This window comes from Dreissena polymorpha, chromosome 8 (genome assembly GCF_020536995.1).
Source record: "Dreissena polymorpha isolate Duluth1 chromosome 8, UMN_Dpol_1.0, whole genome shotgun sequence".
Lineage (NCBI taxonomy): Eukaryota > Metazoa > Mollusca > Bivalvia > Myida > Dreissenidae > Dreissena > Dreissena polymorpha.
Window position 1 is genome coordinate 72,646,094 of NC_068362.1, and position 23,700 is coordinate 72,669,793.

The following is a 23,700-nucleotide window of genomic DNA, read 5'->3' on the forward strand; positions in this document are numbered from 1 at the left end:
AAATGTGCACAAAATTTAGTAGTTTGCAGATACTAATTTTACAATTTTTAACAGTTTGCGACTCATTTATGTTTTCATTGAGGAGCCTAAGGCCAAATTACAAAGACTGTAAAACAAGAGGCCCATGAAGGCCTGAATCGCTCTACTGGCTGGAATCAATAGGGCTCAAGGTCTTGATAGTATGAACAATCTGAGTAAGTTTTAAATAAACAGACCCAAAATGGGAAATTTATCGCATAAACAAGGAGAAACATAAAATTTAAACTTCAAATGGCTCCTTTTCAACAATAAGTTGGACAAATTTTCTTCACTCTCAATGGGGTTCTGGCCCTTGATGATATAAAACTATTGTTGAAGTTTCAAAAGGATAGAACTTTATATGTAAACAAACAAGAAATGTGTTTGTCGGAAACACTATGTCCCTTAGCCCCTTTGATTATTTTTTTTGACCTTTGACCTTGAAGGATAACCTTGACCTTTCACCACTCAAAATGTGCAGCTCCATGAGATTCACATGCATGCCAAATATGAAGTTGCTATCTTCAATATTGCAAAAGTTATGGCAAAATGTTAAAGATTTTCATTTTTTTCTCAAATTCAAGAGGAGATAATTCTGGACTTATAACTCCGATCTTGCTCATTTTCAATAGGATTTGACTCATCATTCAGATAAAGACACTGTGCAAGTTGGGAAATGATTTGATGAAACCTGTGGATTTTATTGCGTAAACAAGCCTTATTTCACAATTTTCTCAAATTCAAGGGGAGATAATTCTGGACTTTTTACTCTGATGTAACCCATTTTCAATAGGGTTCGAGTCCTCATTAATATAAAGACACTGAACAAGTTTGAAAAGAATCGGATGAAAACTGTGGACTTCATCGCGTAAACAAGAAAAAGTCTAACGCACGCACGCATGGACGACGGAAACCACGCCAGGACATAAGCTCTTCAGGCCTTCGGCCAGTTGAGCTAAAAAAATCCCTGAATAAGCAAACTGCCTACTTACACCTGCAAAGCTTTAGTGGCTCCAACGACATCTCTCTCATCTGACTGCAAGCGTAGAAGGGCCAAGGAAGATGCAGCGAACAGCTTGTGTGTATGGAACACAAGGTTGCTGTCTGTACCGCCATGCTGGTCAGCATATACCTGTCACAACAGCATCAATAGGCAATACACAGGATATAAGGTGCTTAAAGTTCCTTCATGTTGTTATAAACATCTCACTATGACTTGCATATTTGATTTTTTAGAATAAATCTTATATATTTTTCATAATTTTGATGCCACTCTGAAAAAAAAAGCTATTTGTTGTTCCTTTACTCCAAAAGGGAACTAAAGAAACCCTGGAAAATGCCTTTGAAATAAATGAATAAAAAAGCGTATGAAATGCGTAAAAATTATTAATGGCATCAACCCTTCAAATGAGCTTTGAGCTGTCAGACTTAGCATTTATCATAATATGACAGTATTGCTCTCACAGTACCGTCATTATAATGAATCGTGCTCTGAGAAAACAGGGTTAAATGCATGTGTGTAAAGTATCGTCCCAGATTAGGGATGACACTTTCAGCCTCAATAGGATTTGTGTTAACCCTTTGCATGCTGGAAAATTTGTCATCTGCTAAAATGTCGTCTGCTGAATTTCTAAAATAAGCATTTTCTTCGATTTTTTTCAAAGAATACTATCAAAATAGCAAACAGTTTGGATCCTGATGAGACGCCACGTTCTGTGGCGTCTCATCTGGATCCAAACTATTTGCAAAGGCCTTCAAAATTCGGTTCCCGCACTGAAAGGGTTAAGAAGAGTCGCCCTTTAAACAAAAAATCCAATAAAAGCAGGCTAATCTGGGACAATCTTGCAGAGTAAGGCTAAAATGTTAAATATGTTCCCATGGTTACCTGGAACACTTCCAGCAAGCACTCGTACCACTCTGCAGACTGTACCAGAGACAGAGACTTCTCTGTATTGACAGCGTGGTCAAACGCTCGGTCAACGTCTCGGCGACGCATGTACAGACGCAGCAGCTTTACATGTAGCTTCACGTCATCAGCTTTCTTAAGCTTTTAAGAAAAAGAATCACAAAAGGATAAAGGCCCAGTCACACCGCCAGAACTTTGCTGGAGGGTTCCTTGAACGGTATGAAGAGGGGCCGAATTTCGGCAACGCTCGTCACCGCGCACAAAATGGGGAAAAAAATCGACAACACGGGCGTTGCCAAAGCGGTGCACCCCTGAAGCCAGCGTTGGTTTAGCGTTGGTTTAACGGTATCGAGCGGTAGCGAGCGTTGGTTTAGCGGTGATGTGAGTGTTGATAGAGCGGCGTTCTTCGCATGTGTGCGTCGGCTCGGCGGGAGTTTAAAGTTGGTATTGCGGCAAACCGCTTCTGACTACGGAACTAAACGGATCGCTTTGATAGACGTTCTGATAATTTTTTATAGAAGTCAATAGTTGAAGTTCATTATGCCACGTAGACAAAAGACGTGGAAGGCTGGAGATGGAGATGCAGCATTCTGTAGAATTCTGAGCCAGAGTTAGGAGGAGCTTTACAGGCCACGTGCTTGCCATCAATGGAACCAACTGTGTGGGGAAAGTTCCATCTCTGGTACCATTTGTCAGCCAGGTCTCTCCATCCTTGTTCAGTTGTTGGGCAAAACAACAATTCATATGTGTACTCCTCAATGATGACCTTTACCACTTCTCTAACCACCACACTGATGGTGTTGTGGGGAACCCTCCAGGCGTATTGCATGTTTCTGTAGGAGTTACCAGAGGCCAGGTGCCGTAGGGTGATTGCCACTTTGAGAGCAGGTTACAGGCTTGGTCGGTAATTGGTGTCTTGTTTGGTCAATAGGGGGGTGGAATCCTCATAAAGTGATGGAAGGCTCGTGGATCCTCATTCCTCAGCTCCACCATCAGCTTGTGATACAGTCCATGTTCAGGCCTTCTCAGTATCCACTTTCTGACCCACACAACTCTGTCTCTCCTTCTTCTCTCTCTTCTCCGTCTGTCAACAGCTTGTTGTAATCTGAGGAGGTTCTGATTCTGCTGCTGGACTAGTGCACCAATCACAACAAGTCCCACAGCATCCATGGTAAAACACTTTTACTGTAACTGAGCAAATTAAAATGAGGTCTGCACTCAACGGTAGCTCGATTTAAAATAAACTCCTAACTCATTTCTCCCCGTATTTATAGCCAAATTATGGTCCCGCTCCAATACCTCAATACCAAGGCCAAACCAAAGTTCATCACTGCAATGGATCGCTACTTCAACGCCCGACACCGTTCCAGCAATTCCGTGTCCTTTTGAAAAACGCTTACAACCGCTCCACCAAAGTTTGTGCAACGTTTAATCACCGCCCTGGCAAAGCTGGCGAAGAAGCGGTTGTCCAGCATTCAAGATTTCTGCGTTGGCCTTGCGGACCCTAACGTCCACGAACTTGCGTCTAGCGGTGCCAAACTTTGACTGAGCGTTGGTGGAACGGTGGTGAATTTTGTCGGAGCGGAAAATTGCCCGCTCCTCACCGCTCGCAATATTTTGTGCAGCTTAAAACTTTCTGAGCGGTAGGAGGAACCATCAGCGGTGACCAAGCGTATACGGCGTTGCTTTAACAGTGGCCAACTTCTGTTTATCGGTCGTGAACGGTAGCGAGCGGTGATGATTGTTTTTCACCGCTACAGGAACGCTCAAGCAAAGTTCAGGCGGTGTGACCGGGCCTTAACATTGAATTTTCAGTATTTTATCAATATTTTGACCTTATTCCCTAAAAAAGTAAATTTCCAATTCAAACAAGGCAGTCAAAGAGACGGATATTAAACTGCAGATATGTTTTTTACATTAAAAAGTTGACCTTGATTTTGAGTCAAGGTGACTGACTTAAAATTGTGCCAGGTTATAGGAGATATGGACCAGACACAAACGGAGGCTCAAACATTTGACCTTGAAGTTTGAACTTCTCCTTGACCAAGTGAAATGACCCATGCCTACTCACTGCGGGGAATCACGTGGTTTTATTTTGATATGGAACACGGAAAATGGCGGCGTTATTGTCTCGGTAAGAGTATTATTTTTCCTTATTGTCCCTAAATGTTTGATTATAACTTGCTAAGATGTACCCTTTCAAATGCGGAATCAAATTCCGCTTGTTATGGTACCTTACATTACAGAGAAATTTACTCGCTTACCCTTTGAATTCGTACACATGCAAATGCATGACAGTGATAGTTTTCACGGATTTAAATGAATTATTCACCAATATGATAAATATTGACATTCCTTTAATCCTTTTCTTATTAAATATAAACCAGGTTTTCTTTACATTACAAACAAATTGTCTGAGAGTCTGAAAACTTGGCAGTTTCTGCATAATAAATCACAAAACAAAATTGATATGTTTCACGGAATACAAATTAATGATATGTTTCACGTTAATTGTATGATATGTTTCACGTATTGTCTAAAGGCGAGAAATAAAACGTTGGGTATTTTCTCAGTTACTAGTATTATAAAGTGTCAGCACTTAATACCGGTAAAGCCCAGGACAGAGTGCGGTTAGATTAACTGGCCGCCGTGATACGTATGATCGACCATGTGTTGAAAATGGCATAAAAATCTAGCACATAAATTAACTGCGACCGTCTCTTCACTTTACTGAAGTTTTATCTTAATAATGGAATATCTAACAAACGTGCATTTTGTATATATGCGTATTATGCTTAATTTTTGTCTTATGTTTGTCCACTGCAATTAATAATTTAAATGAACATTTTACGTTTTGTTTTCTTCAGAAACCCTTGTTTGACTGTGTACAAAACAAAGATCAAAAGGGAAGAAAGAAGATGGGCCAGTGTCTTTCTCAGGGACGTCTTTACAGCTCGGGTCTCTCAGTGTACGTTCAAAAAAAGCGCGAAGAAATGAGTAAAAAATCCTGCCATCTGATAAGATGGGCATTAATTAACAAAAATAAACGACAGTATGGCAGAATAAATAATTTTGATCTGACAATTTTCAGAAACGGCAGTTTGCTTTACAAATTATTTAAAATCAGGGTACAACTTTATTCACATTTTGTTTGTAATTCCTATGTCTTATATAAGCGTTGTTTAAGTTATTATCACATACCATAGAGTTTGAGACATAGCCGCCGAAGCAGGATATTGATTAATGTGTAAATTGTTCTGAATGAAGAATTCCCTTCGATATTTGATATCAAAGAAGTGTGTTGTGAATATTCATCCGAATGTTGAACAGATTTTCAGTTTAATGCTGGTATGTTATTATATATTTTGTTGCATACAAACGAATTTTGTAACATTGCCATGTTCTCAATATACAAGATTAAATTCTCTAAGTTCAAAAGGGTGTGGGCTTAGTTAAGCTGTTCAAATGTAAACTCCCGCCGTAATTTGGATGTCTTATAAAATGCTGTTTCTAAATGATTGTACAATAACAAAACGCTAACTTGATTTATTTATTTCAAAACGATAATAGGAAACATGGATTTGCGTTTATGTGTTCACACATCAGCAATAGCACAGATAATTAAATTAAATCACAGTGTTCATCATGAGAACAGGTTGGAATATCACAACAAAATCACCATAATCACCTTCAAAAAATAATATAAAATAATACACAGAAGGTCAGTAAAGCGTATCACTCTCCCTGAGGATAACCATGGCGATGTGGCTGCGTACAAATTGCACCTATACGATCAATTGAAATAAATCACTACTATACATTGGGTTAAAGTTTGTTGCACAATCAAAAACTTGAAAATCAAGGTAAACAATTAGCGTTTACTTCTTTAAGCTTTTTCTTAAGCTGATGGCGTAATTTTACTTGCAACTGCATTAGTATTTCCCTTTTTATAATGTTTGCAAAATTTCTGATGCCTATACACATTCGGCTTGTGAGTGTATGTCTTTCTGCATTTGCATGCATGATTCTTGGCCCCAAGACGCATAGCAATGTGATCATCATATTGGTCTCTCGTATTCATTTGATGTCCGTATGTGTCACATTTTAACGTCGCTTCTTGAGAGTGTGTCATGTGCGCTCTTAGGTCTGCCATTATTGCGAAAGACCTCTCACATGTCTCGCAGGCATAATCTTTAGTTTCGGTATGTGATGTGTACCTACAGGAAAGAAAAGACCAGTTTTCATAAGAAAACATACAAGAAAAAACAAGAGATCTACATGTTGGACTTGGATGCCTCACATTCCTGTAGTTTAATACAAAACATTGCTGCAAAAACCATTAAACAACTGGTCAAGTATATCATATTTTATAGAGTGACTTGACGTTTCATGACGCATAAGATAGTAGATTTAACGTGATCCAATGCGAATGTTTTTTAAACTTTTGCCATTCTAGAGGATACGCAATTTGTCAAATCCGCCACTAAAAATGGTGCAACGAAATTTGAGTATTGTTTTGAAACTCATGTCCCGGCATGAAATCGATCCATCTTAACATGTCAATCGTTTTTTGGATCATAAATGACAAAACACAATCGAATAAACTGTTTTTGGTTTTCTTTTTCGAAGATGCTTCGTACCAATTGAGTATACATTCCGTGCGTTGTCAATGTGTATGTACATTTCTCAAGAGCCATCATCAGCAATTGCAAGAATGGTAACGTACATATTTTACAGATTTTGAAAAATTGTGGTTGCAATGTGTCGGAATAATCGGCTATAACAGTTATAAAATACAATGTTTTGCTCACTCACTTTTCTGAAAATGCCTAATATTCACAATACCATCTTACCTGTGCCTTGTTAAATAAGCTTTGCTGTAGAACATCCGTCCACAACATTTGTATGGCGCAACCCCCGTATGTTTTCTTTCATGATCGCTTAACCCTGAGGCGCTTCCAAGAGTCTTGCTGCAAATTCGACACAACCCAAGTCTGAAAATGAATATTTACTTAGCTCTTTAACAATTGTTACCTGATACATATCATACATATTTTATTCCTTGAAACATAACATTTTTTATTTACGCGTTTATTTATTTACATATTAAGGGGTAATCCGTCCAGAATATTGTACATATTCCAAATGACGCTTCTCAAATTTCTCCTGCAATAATTTGGTATGAACTATGTTTATTTTATGTAATGTATGACACAATGCCTTTATTCCGTGAAAACTATCATTTTAAATCATTCACTTTGAAATACATTCAAAGGGTAAATGAGAAAAGTAGGTAGTTAATTTATAAAAGAAAGAAATCATTACATGCAGATTTCGATTCCGCATATGATAGGCTACATCATTTCAAGCTAACATCTCGAATTTAGTACGAGAAGCAAAATAGTTACTCTTACCGAGACAATGACGCCGCCATTTTCCCTGTTCCATATGAAAATAAAACCACGTGATTCCCCGCAGTGCTACTGCACATCGTCTCCATATCACCAAAACATTGTGGAAAAATCTCACGAAAATAATTATGTCAATGGTTATAAAAGATATTGACCAGACAAAAAAAAGAGGCTAAAATTGTTTACTCTAAAGTATGACCGTGACCTACAGCAGGCGTGACACCATATCCATTAACCCTTTCCCACTCAGAAGCAAAGTGAATATGGCCATGTACAAACAGCATAAAACAGTTAAACCAGAACAGCCTGCAAGTAACTCGCAGGCTGTTCAGGTTTAGTGCTGTTTGCTGCTCATCAGTATCTAAGGGTTGGGAATGAAGCCTTTAAAACTTGAATCTGGTAAGAAAGGTCTTTCATTAAATGTAACTTTCTAACTGACTACAAACACGTCAAAATACATATATAAGTGGTAAAGGGTTACACAACAAAGACTTACCAGTTCGGTGGTGATGAGTCGTTCCATCTCAGAGTCATCTGCTGCTCCATCATTCTCAACAATCCTCTCCTGCAAGAACAGGTACAGCACAACATTTGCAAATCTTCTTTCTAATCTGGTACAATATGTCTATAGGACAAAAACTGTCATGAGAAAAGTATTAAAATTAACCCTTTTAAAGTTTGAAACAAGCATCATTATTTATCTGTCGTTTTTTCTACAAATGCAATAGTGTTGTGCACTGTCATTTTACTTAATTTAAGAGTCTATGGCTTTCCAATGTTGTATTCACTCGTGATCATATAAAATATATATTTTCACTCGTGATCATATAAAATATATATTTTCTATGATCACTCGTGAATTAAAATCGATAATCCACCGAATCCAACAAATATCCTCTATATTAGAGGCCCAAAATGATGAGAAAATGCCCATGTCAGTTACCTTGAGCTTGAATACATGTTGATCACCTGGGAAGTGCTTTTCAGCTCGCTCAATCCAGTACTGTAAAGGTTATATACCGGTAATATTATATAAAGAACTCAATCCAGTACTGTAAAGGTTATATACCGGTAATATTATATAAAGAACTCAATCCAGTACTGTAAAGGTTATATACCGGTAATATTATATAAAGAACTCAATCCAGTACTGTAAAGGTCATATACCGGTAATATTATATAAAGAACTCAATCCAGTACTGTAAAGGTTATATACCGGTAATATTATATAAAGAACTCAATCCAGTACTGTAAAGGTTATATACGGTAATATTATATAAAGAACTCAATCCAGTACTGTAAAGGTTACATACCGGTAATATTATATAAAGAACTCAATCCAGTACTGTAAAGGTTATATACCGGTAATATTATATAAAGAACTCAATCCAGTACTGTAAAGGTTATATACCGGTAATATTATATAAAGAACTAATTTTCGAGTCATAAAAGAAATATTAGATTCTTACAAAAGTTCTTGTAAGAGCTTTTATATTATGTTATAATTAATGTAATAATAAAAAGATATGTTTGGAGACCACATTTGTCATGGAAAATAACCCGTTAAAGAACTATTGCATAACATTATTAAATTACTTTCTACATTATCAACTTTTCTTCTGAGAGAATAGTTTTATACAAAGACATGAACCATGCTTAAAACATCACACATCAAAGAACCTTTGCAATGTCTTTGGTCACATTCACACCAATGTCGCTGTACAGTTCGCACACTGAAAAAGTAAGAAAATACATTTTTATCTTTCGCTTCAGTATCAAAATTTACAACAATTTACAAATAAAGAAAAGGGTCTTTAGTTGTTAACTTAAACTGCACCCCAAACAAACATGTACTACGGGTAGATGCATGCAATACCTTTTAAAACAACGTCCTTCTGGTCGGGATCCAAATCTAAGCACCTGTAAGGAAAAAATAACATTTCATATACATTTCGCTTTTAGGGAAAACAACATTCGTACTTACTTGAAACTGATGTTAAACTATCTGTAAGGAACTTTCCAAGAAAAAAATTACAAAATACCCAATTGCTTTAAAAAAAACTCCAAAAAGGAAAGGAAAGTTGCTTAAATTTCGTTTAAAAAGATAATTATCTACAAGTGAACAAATAAAATAATGAGCACCGAAACTGAACATTTCTGTAAACAAGAGCTGTCCGAGGACAGCACGCTCGACTATTCGAGTGCTTGACAGTATAACGTAAGCCATCATGGGGAAATTGTTCATACTCAATTATTTATTAGACGATCTTTCAAAAACAAAAAAAGGAAAAAAAACTTCTTTTTTTTTTGGGGGGGGGGAGGGTAAGTGGTGTTGAGAGGGGGGTATAATGTGGGGTGTGGTCATTTATTAGATGATCTTTCAACAAGAGCTGTCAGAGGACAGCGCGCTCAACTATTCGAGTGCTTGACAGTATAACATAAGCCATCATGGAGATGGGGGGGGGGGGGTATAATGTGGGTGTGTGGTCATTTAATAGATGATCTTTCAAAACTAGGGAAAACAATTATTATTTTTTTTTTTTTGGGGGGTAGGAGGGGGATTCTGGGGTGGGGCATGGGGGATGGTTTGGGTGGAGTGCACTGTGGTATGTCAGGTAAGTGTTGTTTTGTCAAAGTATGAATCAAATGTGATCATAAATAAAGAAGTTATGGCAATTTAAGCAAAATGTTCAATTATCTAAGTATAAAAGGGGCCATAATTCTGTCAAAATATTTGATACAGTTGTCTGCTCTTGTGTATAGGTAGGGGTCATGTTGGTAAATAAGTATGCAAAATATGAAAGCAATATGTCAAGGGCAGGGATCATATTTTCCAGCAACATCAATCGGTCGGATTTAAATGGGGAAAAAGTGTCCGAAAATTTTTATCCGAAATTATGACAAATTACATTAAAATATATACCATTGATTTGCCATACATGAAGAGGGTATAATAATGTACAAGTTAAATTGCCTTAAGCATTTTTTTAAACGGAACATACGAGTTTACTCAATTGGTTTTATCATTAGCTATTTCATTGTTGTTTCCGTAACTGTTTTATCTGACTTTTCATCGTTGTCAATATTATTAATCTGTTTAAGTCTATACCGATGTTTTAAATCATTGTCGACTCGATAATTGCTTACACACATGCATTGAATCTAACAAATGTCTGTGCGTAGGTTGGCTACTGGCAATAATAAAACCAAATAGTTGAAAAACAATTCGTGTACGTTATAGTTTGTTGTCGAATTAACCACGGCCAATAGTTAAGATGCGTAGGGATTAAATCACGAGTGCGAAGCACGAGTGCTAAAAAACCACGCATCTTAACTTCCGGTCGTGGGTTATTCAACAACAAACAATAAAGTACACGAATTATTTCGATTCTAACACGATTTTTACTCAAGATTTATACAATGTATATTATTTTTCTTGTGTACTATTTTATGTGACGTTTCGCCCATAAAAATAATTTTCGGCTGTTCTGTCAATCAAAACCGCAAATTTCATTCATTTATTGCCGGATTATTACGCTGGTGGAAAATGTATCGGCATGTTTTATTTAGTTACAGCGCATGCTTTCAGTGTATAAGGTCCGCCCACAATTATTGCAGAATATCCGATTTTCTTCTTTGTTTATATGAAAGTTTACTGACTGTATCATGCATGAAATGCACAATTTCCACGAGGGTAACATCAAGGTTTTAATCTACGAAGTAACTGTCAACGATTTAATCATGGACGAGCACACATTACGGACCGATTAGTGTGCTAGGTATAAGCCAGTGAAATTATCGATTGATATTGACACTTGGTTATTCACGCTTGACTAATACACAACCGCGCCAATCTTCGTTGTTTGGGGTCATACGCTGATACTAGTCGGCTGACGTGCAATAGACTGGTCCTGACCGGTTTAGAGACTGCAGTGAATGGTTTATCACACCTAATCGAGATAAGAATGTAATTAGGGTATGCTAGCATGTGCACTGCGTAATCGATTTCATGACATGGGAATTTTAGCAAACAGAATCGGACCGACTCTTTGGGATTTTCAATCGGTCTTTCATGACCCCAATCGGTCTAGGACCGACAAAACCGAAAAAAATATGATCCCTGGTCAAGGGACATAGGAAATATTTGGGGTTGTATGAAAACTTTTACATTTGCACGCTCACACTAACGCTCACGCCGACGCCGGGGTGAGTAGGATAGCTCCACTATATAATATATTTCATATATAATAGTCAAGCTAAAAATAAAAAAATGTCAAAGAATATTTACATGTGTTTGACCAATTACCGTACATTCGCGGCCATAAGTCTACCTCGGCCATAAGTCGAGGGGTATAATGTGGCTAGAAAAACTTGGTTTTTTGCCTTGACTCTGCCATAAGTCGGGGGGTAAATTTCCTCAATATCTCAGACATGTTTAAGTGACGTTTTAGTCATGGTTCTGAGGGCTTTTGCACTGGCAGTTGACATTTTTTGGGATATTAATAATAAGAATATATTTAAAACGAAACATTCAACGTTTCAATTATTTATTATCACGAAAAATATATTTTATTGTTCAAAATCATAATAACATATCATTGATTATTTCGAACTTAATATATATATTTCACAAATCAAAATTAGTTTCCCATTTAACGTAATAACTTTCAGCGTGTATTATGAGCAGATATTTTTGTATTCAAATATTAGTGCTATTGATGTGAAAATTCGTTAAAATCTTGAACGCAGAAATTCATTATATGGTCAAAATAATTGTAACTTGCTCTCAAATAATCAAAAACGCTTTCGCCATTTTGCATGAAACACGTGAATTTACCAACACTCGCATCGCTTGCTATTCGGCTGTTATATACATATTCGTAAATCACGAGATACCCGAGGAATATTTTCTGCATTCTGGAAAAACGTCTTATCTAATAATACTAAGCCGCTAATCGAAAGCAATTGTGTATTTAATATGTCCAATTACACTTTTGAATAATCCAGGGTGAGTGCGTTATATTATTATAATCAAACAATGAATGAAATCTTCACTCAAATAAGATCTATTTATTTACGAAACGATTATGCATAAATTGTGGGACAGTTGTGAATAAATCAACGATTAAACCACACCTTCATCCAATCAAAAAATATACCATGTGAAGTTGAACAATAGCGATTGGTTAAAGGCGTATCCAACGATAGAGTAATTATTTTTGATTGGTCAGAAGTAGTTTGTAGAAGAACCGTTGTGCATATCATTAACGGATAACTATTTTAGGCGTTACGCGATAAAGACAAATGATCAAAAGGATGCCAACACTACACTTTACACTTTGATCTTAGTCAAAAGGCTGAGAAGCGATAATTGGTGGCATAAAGACACCTGCACCTGTTGACAGTTTGTATTTAAACGGATTAACTTTAAATGGGTACAAGTGTCAGCAGTCGATTTTCTATTGTTCTTAGCAGACAACGGACGATGTATCAATAGACAAATTGCTATGTATAAATTTCGCCACTTTACCGTACGTCACAAATGTTAATATTTTTGAAGTTATTTTTACATGTTTTTATTTGGACTTATTATTACGAAGATTAATGAATTAAAAACCAATGTAAAAAATGCAGTATTTTGTTATCGGCGGACATTTAAGTAAAAGACGAGTCGGCCTTACCGTAAACAGTCATCATTCCTCCGCTTCGGAGATTTATTACTTTGAAAAAAAAACGGCACAGAAATATGTTTTTTTTAGTACCTCATCCATAAGTCGAGTTGACTTTTAAAGTCAATTTTGGGAGCGTTTTTAGGTCGACTTATGGCCGCAAATTTACGGTAAGTACCAAGCAATTCCCAATTTCAGGGTTCTTCAAAAGAACTTTTCCTGTGCTCATACTCTTCCAAAATAGGCAAAAAACAGCACTGAGTTTAAACAATCATTTTGTTGCTATTTATAATTTTGTTGTTCTTAATTTAATTGTTAAAAAGTTACAAGCTAACTGTTCATATTTTATGGCTGAAAATATGGCACACCAAGTCTATAATGCAAAATTATCAATTATCCGAATTAAAAAATTTCAATATTCAGGGGTCTAGCTAGGCTCAAAATTTAGGGAGAAGTCACTTCGCCCTAAAGCCAAAATATGGAGAATTGGTAACATTTTTGGGAGAAATGGTACATTTGCGTCATAATCTTAGTTTTACATATATTTTTCCTGCACAGGTGTATCAAATAAACTTAAATTGTAACAAGCCAGTAATGTTCAGAATCTTTTTACTCCCTTGTTAATTTTAAGCAATTCAACATTAAATAAAATTCATACTTTGTTACAAATATTTGTTATGAACTAAAAATTCATTCAAAATTATACATTTTACAGCAGAGATTCCAAATCTGACCTGTAAATGAGCCCCATATTTATTGCCAGTGCAATGTTACATCTTCCCATTTGATCATTCCTTAGTATTGTTTTAATGGGCCATTTAAAATTGCTGAATCATAGTAATTGGTAGCCAGCAGAAGGCAATTAATCAAGGCATCATCTTTTAACAATTTCAAGAAGTGTAATAGCTCCAGAATGTTCTTTTGAATGTTCAACTTTGCATGACCTGTAAATGGGGCAACTTATGGCTGAGAATCCTCCTGTGTCCAATTCTCCACATCAAATTGATTTTAATCGGTCAATGTCTGGCACAAAGTAAATCATTAAAAGCAGGAGAAGTCACTTCGCCTTCATGAAATTAATGTGCGAAGTGAAGATTAATTGGGCAAAGAAATCGCCCACTTCGCCCACTCGCAAGACCCCTTAATTATATTAAAGACAGGTTGTTTTTGTTATAAATCAAGCAATTATACTTATTCCGAATTTAAAAACAATTCCCAATTTTACAGGTACACATGTATCAGTCACAGTGCCCCAGATAGCCTGCGTATTTGCCCCTTTCTCCCTATTAAAATGTTAAAAAAGCAAAGAAATACAATATTATGCACATTGAAAACGTAAACAATTTGACTTTTATGCAAATTCATCAAATTTGATGCGTACAATACAATAGCTTCTATCTAAAATGCTTAGCTCATTTTTTTGATTTTTTCTTTGGAATTTTATCGTAACACGGTGACGCTTTCACTCAGCTCAGCGGACTAGATTTAATTGTTAAATAAAGTGTTTGACCAAATTATTTACGACATACATGCGTTTTCAATCTGACTAAATCCATCACTCATTATGCATGTATTTGTAAAGCGTCTGTACTTTCAGTTTCTATTACAATGTGAAATGGAAGTTCTGCCTAAGGGTGCTTTGATTGAGTGAACAATTTCTAGCACATGTTTGACACTTACAAAGATGTCAGTTAACGTCATTTTGTTTTAAAGTTTAAAGTTTATATTTTGGACAGTTTCAAGGATTAAAGATGTTATGAAACATGAGATTATTCAAGTTAATTATGATAGTTTACTGCTTTATTGAATCAATACAAGTGTGCAGCTTCAACAGAAGTAAAGCAGTAAAGAAGGATTTTAAGGTATGCATCTTTATAACTCATTTCACCCTACTTCAAGAATGAAATCGTCCTTTTTTTCAAAATCAATGGGTGAAAACCCTATTTTCAAAATAATAATCTGGGGCACTGAGTCATATTCCCAAAATGGATGGAAAAAGCCCTGCCTTCCATAAGCAACACAATCATTTACTTAACACAGATAGAGTGTATTATAGCCCACCTCTTGTACGCCTCTATAGCCTTGCCCTTGTCACGTAGGGCCTCCTGTATCTGTCCCATCAGCTTGTGGGCCTGGGGCACTGTCTCACGCACACTGAGGAACGCCTGCAGGTACCTGCAACACACAAGGCTTAAGTTTAAACCTATTGATTAAAGCTTGCATTGAAAGCCTCAGGCTTGTGGAAAGCTCTTGAGTCCGTTTCCTGGGGTAGAACCAGTACTTACATGTAGTTTCTATGGGGAAGATCTTTCTTTTACAATTGGGATTGAATCCCTGATCTCCCAGTCCCTAGGAAGACACCATATCCATATCAAACCACAGCAAAGTTGGGCACGGGGCCGGCAGGAGTCCATATTGAATAAGTTCAAGTTATCTTGGAATTCAAATTTGAAGGAAATTCTTTGCAGTTTGACAAAAGGACAATGCATTATATTCAAACAAGCAAAATAACACTCCTGACTCCTGAAATTAGGGAGAAGTGAGGCCACTAAAACAAATTTTTTAAATAAAATTCATTTTAATTATTAAATACTTAACTGCTATCTCATGCTTCTCCTTTCCAAGGGGAATTAACTCATCCGAAATTTTATCTGGGAATCCGCCACCTCAATACCGTAATATAGGCCAGGTAAAACATAGTGCAATGCAACCTAGCCAAAAATCGGTAACCAACCCTCAAAATTCTTTCAATATATATACAAAAATATTAATCGAACAGCGGGGTGGGAGGTGGGACTGACCGATAGCAGGTAAGTATTCAGGGGTTTCGCTGTCGATCGCCATTGGCGCCAAATTTCAAAAGTGGCTCCAATTTTTTAAAAATGGCGAATTTAAAAAAATCTGTAAAATCCTATCCGAAAATGTATACTGCGAATCGAAAGCACCTGACCGAGCATTAGCGGCCAGCATCTGTCAGTTGTAAATATTGATTTACGACGATGTAAGCGACCTACAGTGCAGAGTATAAATTGAAATCACTGAAGCGTGTAAGTGTTACAAACAAAGTTTTTAGTGCTATTGTCAAGTCTTATGGGGGTTTTTATCGGATTAACGGCCCCTTTATGATATTGAGCAATAAATTAAGTAACATGGGGACAAACTGTCACGACGATCAATAATTATAATAATTATTAGGGCCGCTATTTCTTTAAGCAAAACCATGGCATGGGGCTGGCAAAAGCATTTAATTTCTCCACAAAAACAATTAAAAACTTGTTTCAACAGGTATTTGAGAGCATTTCTGTTTAATAGTTTCATTATTTTACTGTTCTGGGAAGGATATAATTTGATTAAGATACCAACAATTTCTGAAATAAAAAGTATATCGTTCACTCTATGTACTATATTTCAGATATGTTAAAATTCGGACATTTAAAGATAGGGACATGTATGTGTTGGTTTGTTGTTGTTGTTGATAGTTTGTAAAAATATTTTTTTATGTTATTTCAGGCAACTAGAATGGATGGTGGCAATGATCTGGGCCTTTCTGTCAGGAAATAAACGTGAAAAACATTCATTTAATTGAACCTGGAAATCATCCACCACTAACAGAAAACGTTTTAACAACAGAAGCAGATGTATATTATGTCCAAATGACCAAATATAACTGTTTAACAATTTGAAGTTAGATGATTTATTTTCTGTTGTTTTATATTTCTTTTTCCCTTTCAAATGATGTTCATTGGTGTGATTCTATGTTTAAACAATTAATTTTGAAACATTTATGCAGCATAATGTTTAATGCATTGATGTTAACATTATTATATTATTTTGGTTATCTGTGTTGTTATCAAGTTGAAAAAATGTTATTTATATACAAATAAAGCTTATCAAGACTTATGAAGTTATGACTTACGAAGGTACTTATTGTTTTTTATGTTAAAACATACTTTTTATAGTGATAATATAGTCAATGACATTAATGTAGTAAGGTTTCTTTAATGCTTGTTCTTATTAATAAGGTTGGAATAACCAACAGTTTTCACGCCGCAAAAAAGTGGCGACAACTTTTTTTGGGGCCAGTGAAACCCCTGAGATACTACCGTTAGTGAAACCACAACAAGCCCAAACATATACAAATTGTATTGTTTGCACTTCAGAAAACGAAGATAAAAAGATGACAAAGGTGGTCGGATTCCTCCAGAAAACAGCTTAGAGCACGTCAAAAAGTGGGGAGTGATTAATATATGCCCACAAAACAGACAAAGCTCTTAATTCATGCGGTCAGATCCTAAAAAGGAATGAATCCTTAGTAACTTTCCTTAGTCGAGGTCTAACCCCAAGAAATAGAAGACGCAAACACATCTCCTCCCCCCCCCCTTTTTTAGGGAAATGAAGAGTGTCTTTTGAGAACCTCGAATGGACTTCCAACTAACACTACTAAGACAGAACTTCAAAGTCTGATTGCCCATAGAAGTTTATCCTCATCTTCATGATTACCAGTTAAAAAAAAAACTTGGCACAACAAAGTGAAGACGACATTAGATCCAACTGGAAATGGTCATATTCAACAGAAAAAGCATGAATTTCACTTCTCAGTATGGTAAAAGCCATAATAAGAAGGAATACTGTCTTAAAATTATATTGGAACTGTTAATAAGCCTGATGAAAAAGGTTCATAGGAAGCTTATTAAGCATCTCAATACATGTAAGGCCACGACTTTTTTTTTTATTGGTTTACAAAAATTATTTTGAAAATGGTCCATCGGGCGGTCGAAAAAAAAAAAAAAAAACATCATTAGAAAAATAAGTTAATACTAATAACATCAGAACAAAGACATCATATCTTTTATAACCTTAACACAGAGAGGAAAAATCAAATTATGCAATGAAACACATCTATATCTTCAAATGAAATGAGTCACCTAAAAGCACCTTTTGTAACATCAGGCAATTTTAAACACTCCATTAAATGACATGCGTTCTTCTTCCATTAAAACGAAAACTGCGCTTCATTTCCGTAATTCGATGCGCACCATTACGCAATGCAATGCCCGTTGCATAAATCTTATATAAGATAAACTACTCATACACAAAGTATGTGTTTGCTCCTATTCGACTTATGACATCGTCCATGAAAAAAATCGAGGTAGATCGATCCCCGCGTCGTCGCGGTAATGTTTGTTAAAGTTGTTGTTGTCATGAAAACTCGTTGATTTACAACGCAAAACGTCTTATTTGAACTGACGCGAATTAATACAATCATATTTGTCAACTTGGCTTTTGCTTTATTTTGATAATTTAATCCAAAGTTTAATGTTAGCAAGTGTTTTTACTGGAATTGTAAACAAGGAGCCAGTTAAAGTCTTCGGAAATTTGCAGTCTGTGTGAATTGACAGTTTGACGTCATCAAAGGAAAGCCGCTTGCTGTCTGAAGCAATGAAGCGACAAATTTCGCGCCGACAAAATTGGCTTCCTTTGTCTAGCAATCAACATGCCGAACCAATTGTGCGTTTGTTTCTCAATTGCAATCCTCCAATTTAATAATAGCACGTGCATAGCTCCGCCTTCGAATCTTTTGCAGAGAACGGAGGCGGAGTTTAACGGTTAATTGAGCTAGTATTTTACGCAAGTTGAGTTCCGATTTGCCGAAATTACTCGGCCCTAAGCATTAAAACGACAAATACATTTATCAATGATTTTCCGAGATATACCGATTTGTTCCGATTTCCAAACTTTCTGCACAGTTCCTATAAACTATGGTGGACGTGTTTACAAAATTCCTAAACACATATATAGTAAATAATGGCAGTATTTTATTGGATTATTCATACTTATTATCAAATTGCAAGGAAATACTTTTTTATCTACTATAATATCGGGTTTGTTTAATATAATAAACATGTTAAACAATATAGTTGCGTCACAGACTCGGAAATAAATTTTGATGCGGTCGACATTTTACTGACGCTGATTTTCCTATTGTCTGTAATTAAATAAATTTTGAGAAGTGCCCATAAAAGGACTGGTACATACTGAGTCACATTGAAAAATATCCCGTTCTCTGTAATATATGTGAACCAATCGTTGATTGTACTTACTTGATTTTATTCGCAACCGTACTCAAACCGGATCGTTTTTTTTTCTCGTTTCGCTCGTTTTTCAGTGCGGTCGGGAATAAAATATATAAAAAAAGACGATTTTCCGATTTTATTTTTTTTCCCATTTTCCAAAAATTAGGGTCGGCGGTTTTGTAAACCAAGAAATATAAAAGTCGTGGCCTAACACAAGCCAAAACCGCTTAAGAAGGTAAAGGAACGAAAAACATAGTGTTGACGTTCCATAGCTTGGATCAGTTCCAAAATAGGTAAGACAGCACAGAGTTGTGATGACTTACACAAAACAAGGTATACAAAAGCATTATCTCTATCCTTTGATGAAGAAAAGAACAAAATTTCTTATCATCAAGAAAAAGAAGAGAAAAACCTCTATGTATCTAGCACAATGATTAAGGTAATAACTATGCTCTCGAATACCCAGTAAAAAGAGAATTTCCATAGAACCTTTATACTATGCAGTTCTGATGGAATTATCCTTGCACAAGTAACAAGGATTGAAACTCTTAACAGAAAAACGTCTTCTGCAGAGATAACTAAATAATGGCCAGACATGTAGTGGCACATGTTTGGATCAGTAAAAATATGTCTCTCTGATATATGATATTTGACCTGTGAAGAAAGTTCCTGAAAATAATTATACAGGAGACTTAAAAGGTCGTAGAACCATAATCCCATGGTTCATTAAGTATATTGCATGAAATTATGGCAAAAACTCAGTTATTCCAAAAACTCACCAAGAAGGCAAGATATTCCAGTTTATGTCAAGTGGACGAATGTATAACAATTGCACACCCTGCTGGATCGATTTCTGTGAACTGCATTATTGACGATGTTCAGCATACCGGTATATACTGCGATCTAAGATCGCATAACATTCATTACTAGCGTTAGATGATAAACAACGTTATTCGATATACTATGCATCAATTTTTGTACGCCATTGCAAAATCACTGCCGCGCATGCGCAATAATTTATTAGAATCCAACGGAAAAATAATTCGACAGAAAGAACTGCAAGACAAAACATCCAACAGGGCGTTGAGACGACCTTGTATGAGTAAGACGATAAAGAAAATTTGTTGTTCTTGCAAAGAATGAATAAGTTCCTGATTTCCAGATACAAGGAGTGATAATATGATCACCTCCTTGTCTGTAAGTAAACCACGACCGATGTGTGATAGTTGAAACCATCACAAAGGAATCGTGAAAATGTGTTGTAAATGAAAAACAGCTAAAAAGAATTTTTGCTTTTAAGATGTAGATGTGACGGTGATATTCATTAGGATACCACATAATTGAGAAAATCAAGATACGTTGTTCTATGTGATCGTCCCTAACCTTCTCTGCTCACATCTGTATAAGATGTAAGGAAGGTTGTATGGTAGAATAAACTATATTCTTGCCAAGATAATCTAAACACCACTGAATAGTGGTAAATAATGACAAAAAGATGGAAATCTGTGTCATTTAATTATTCCGAGATTAATACAATTAACTTAAAAATAAAGCTGAAATTGACGTAAGAAAGGACGTCTCAGCAGAAAGACCGGTGACCGGACCGGTAAATACCGACCGGTGGCCAGAACCATTAGTCAAGGATGGGTGGGGAAAGAAATCACGGCAAGCCAAACTTTCCCACTCCCAACAGACTTGAAAGTTGGTAGAATAGGAAAGTGTTTAACACTTACAAGTTTATGACCTATCTACAGTATATAGCCTCTTGTTGAACCAATAAAAGGCGCCTTTAAAATCCTGGAGAATACAGGTCGTGAAGTCATCGCTTTGCCAAGTACGGAAATATGATTGACAGTGGTACCTCCGGAATCGGAGGTGTGATGGCAGAAAAAGGTGAAAACCCTAGGAGTAACCTAAAGGGGGTCCACCCTTGCTATAGAATGTTTGGAAGTCTTCAATTGTGACTTGATTTATCCATTTACTTCAAGACTTCTAACCGTGACGAATTCAGAAAGGAATACGACCAGTTATAGGAAGACGGCCTGTTATGGCCAGAAGTGTAATAGAAAAAGAACTTTAAGATGAGGTCCCTCCAGATCCTAGCATCTAAGATCTGAGTTCAATAGCTCCCAAGCCATCTACAAGACTGAAGCCGCCATGCGGTCAATCTGATAGGCAATCCTATGTATCAGAACTCTTGTTGATTCCAGTAGCTTGAAAATATGCACTGTCGTAGGAGCAATAGAAAAGCAGAAGTCGATACGAATAGTCGTCTTGCTAGTCCTGCTAGCGTCACTTATGTGTCCCAACTGTTCCGTGACACTGACTGCAAAGTCTGTAGCAGACAGGTAAAGGTGGTTAAAACAATTCATCCTTTGGGTCTCGAACATAAATTAATAGAGGTCAAATAGTAATCTTCGACCTCAATGCTAGACTCCCGAGCCCGCTTCAGCCGATCCATCTGCAAGACGAATAGTCTGCATGTAGCCGGTTGAGATAGAAGTAGAAATAACAGATATAGGTATTTCATAATCTTTTAGTATTAGTAGGTCATAACCAGCACCACAATGGATAGCTGGTCAGGAAAATCAACCATAGACCAAGTCAGCGGAGCTGATTTGGTAACCAACTGTCGTCAGTAGAACATCAGTATTGAAAAACACAAAATGTCATGTAGATTGTTGAATTCATAAAATATAGTATTCAATACAATCATAGTCAGGGGCATACAACTAGGTAATGTAGACGATACCCGTGATACTATAAAATTGACCGATGAAAACACAGTGGAATACCGGTGATTGGTACCTGGTGACCGAACCAGACCGGTCAATGACCGGTAATTATAGCCAGGTGAACGGACCAGTCATAATATGCAGGGGTGTCAATTGGCCCAAATTTGAAATCCGGAAAATTAAGCCGTAGGATAAGGGAAGAGAGGGCCCAACCCCCCGAGCCCTAGCTTATTGTTCTTTTTTTTATAGTCTTTCTAGGTGCAATTTCTGGTGAGTACAATGCGAAATATTATTAACCAAACCATCCGTAACACCGCAGGTGTATTTGTCATTCTAAACAAATGATATTAAGAACTTCGAAATGTAATTAACAAACCAGCGTATCCGAAAACGACTGTCCGAAAACATGTCGCGATACATCATTTGCAAATGAAATAAAATATGCATATCGTTTGACTGCAGAAAATGAAAACCAGTAACCAGTAACCTAGCAAATACGCAGTCAATATATAATTTGATTAACATATTGTTTTAAAATATGATATTGCAGTGCTTTACTTTGCCAGTGCCTGCTCATGTCAGTGCCAGCCGCTTACCAATCAGAAATCAATGAATAAAATCGGTACCAAGCGCAAATGTCCGGAATGCCGACGATGCTATAACAATATTCGTTCTGAAATGATCCCGCACTAAAAGAATTTTGTCCCTACCCCCACCCGCCTTAAACAAACTCATCGGATTTACATTCACCTCAAAATCAACCCTGGACGGCTCAAATCCGGATTTTCGAAATAATCCGGAAAATTGACACCCCTGAATATGACCGGTGACATTACCAGTTAAAGACCGAAAAATGGTGGAATCCATAGGGTCTGATATCAATGTCAAGCACTGCTCGGAAAATAAGATCGTGCCAAAAATCCAATCCGATGGCGATGAGACATCACTAAAGCAGACAACGAAGATTCATTCGATGACGAAGAAGAGGAGGAAGAATAGTCCGATGATGATGAACGACTACTTATTCTGACCGGTGACCAGTGATATGACCGATGAATGGTGACCGATGTCTGGTGATCGGACCGGACCGGTATAATATAACTGCGTCAGAATGGAAATATCTGGTGCAGAAGAATGACCATCCACGCAGTCATCTGATAATGTTAACCGGAAAACAACGGTAGATTATCAGTATTAATGGGCATAAAGTGTCCTTGTAGTCATAGTGGAGAAATGAACACCTAATCCCGAAGCCTGAAAGTTAAACGAAGTAGTGTTCGTATACAAATACGGCTCGGTGACTGCAACATGTGTGGATGCCATGATATTCCTAAAGGAATAAAATGGAGAACGTCGATATGACCAGTAGGTTCATTAACGCCTACGTGAGAAGTGGCGACATCCCATATAACTGCGATGCCAAAATATTGTTCGGCTACGCTGGAAATATTGTCTCCTACAATATTGTCTCCGTGAGCGTTGATGTGATCGCTTACGAGCGTATCAACGCAGAGAACTGCTTAATGAAGGAGAGGTATGTTCGATAACTATCCTGTTGTGCTCAATGAAGTCCGATGATGTCTACATGAAGGTTGACGACGTCCTCGTTTCCTGCACTGTCGAGATCTGGATCGGCTACGCTATTGAGATGTGGATCAGCGGCGATGAGACCGAGATCTTCTAAAATACTGTCTCCATGAGTGACGATGTGATCGCTTACGAAAGCCGCGACGATGAGAACTGCTCGACGAAGAAGAGCGTGTTCGATGTCTACTCCTTGATGAAGACGATGCATTGAACGACGAATAGGAGGAAAAAGAATACCGTATACTTTCGCTTGTAAGACGCATTTTTAAGACTCAAATTAATAAGTTACAGTTGGGGTCG

At 36.8% G+C, this 23,700-nt stretch overlaps 1 protein-coding gene and 1 long non-coding RNA gene across 2 annotated transcripts in view; both read right to left on the reverse strand.

Annotated features, from left to right (window-relative positions):
* The window catches only part of LOC127841331 (E3 SUMO-protein ligase RanBP2-like), a 76,538-nt gene that overhangs the window by 39,902 nt on the left and 12,936 nt on the right, over positions 1 to 23,700 (reverse strand). The window contains 7 exon segments of the mRNA XM_052370060.1: positions 1,011 to 1,150; positions 1,904 to 2,065; positions 7,832 to 7,900; positions 8,279 to 8,338; positions 9,016 to 9,068; positions 9,212 to 9,255; positions 15,066 to 15,179. Of these exon segments, the coding sequence (XP_052226020.1) occupies positions 1,011 to 1,150; positions 1,904 to 2,065; positions 7,832 to 7,900; positions 8,279 to 8,338; positions 9,016 to 9,068; positions 9,212 to 9,255; positions 15,066 to 15,179 (642 nt within the window).
* Positions 5,462 to 7,180, reverse strand: LOC127841350 (uncharacterized). Its single transcript, XR_008030936.1, has 2 exons — positions 6,778 to 7,180; positions 5,462 to 6,141 (listed from the first exon to the last, which is right to left on the reverse strand). It is a non-coding gene; the product is annotated as an uncharacterized LOC127841350 (long non-coding RNA).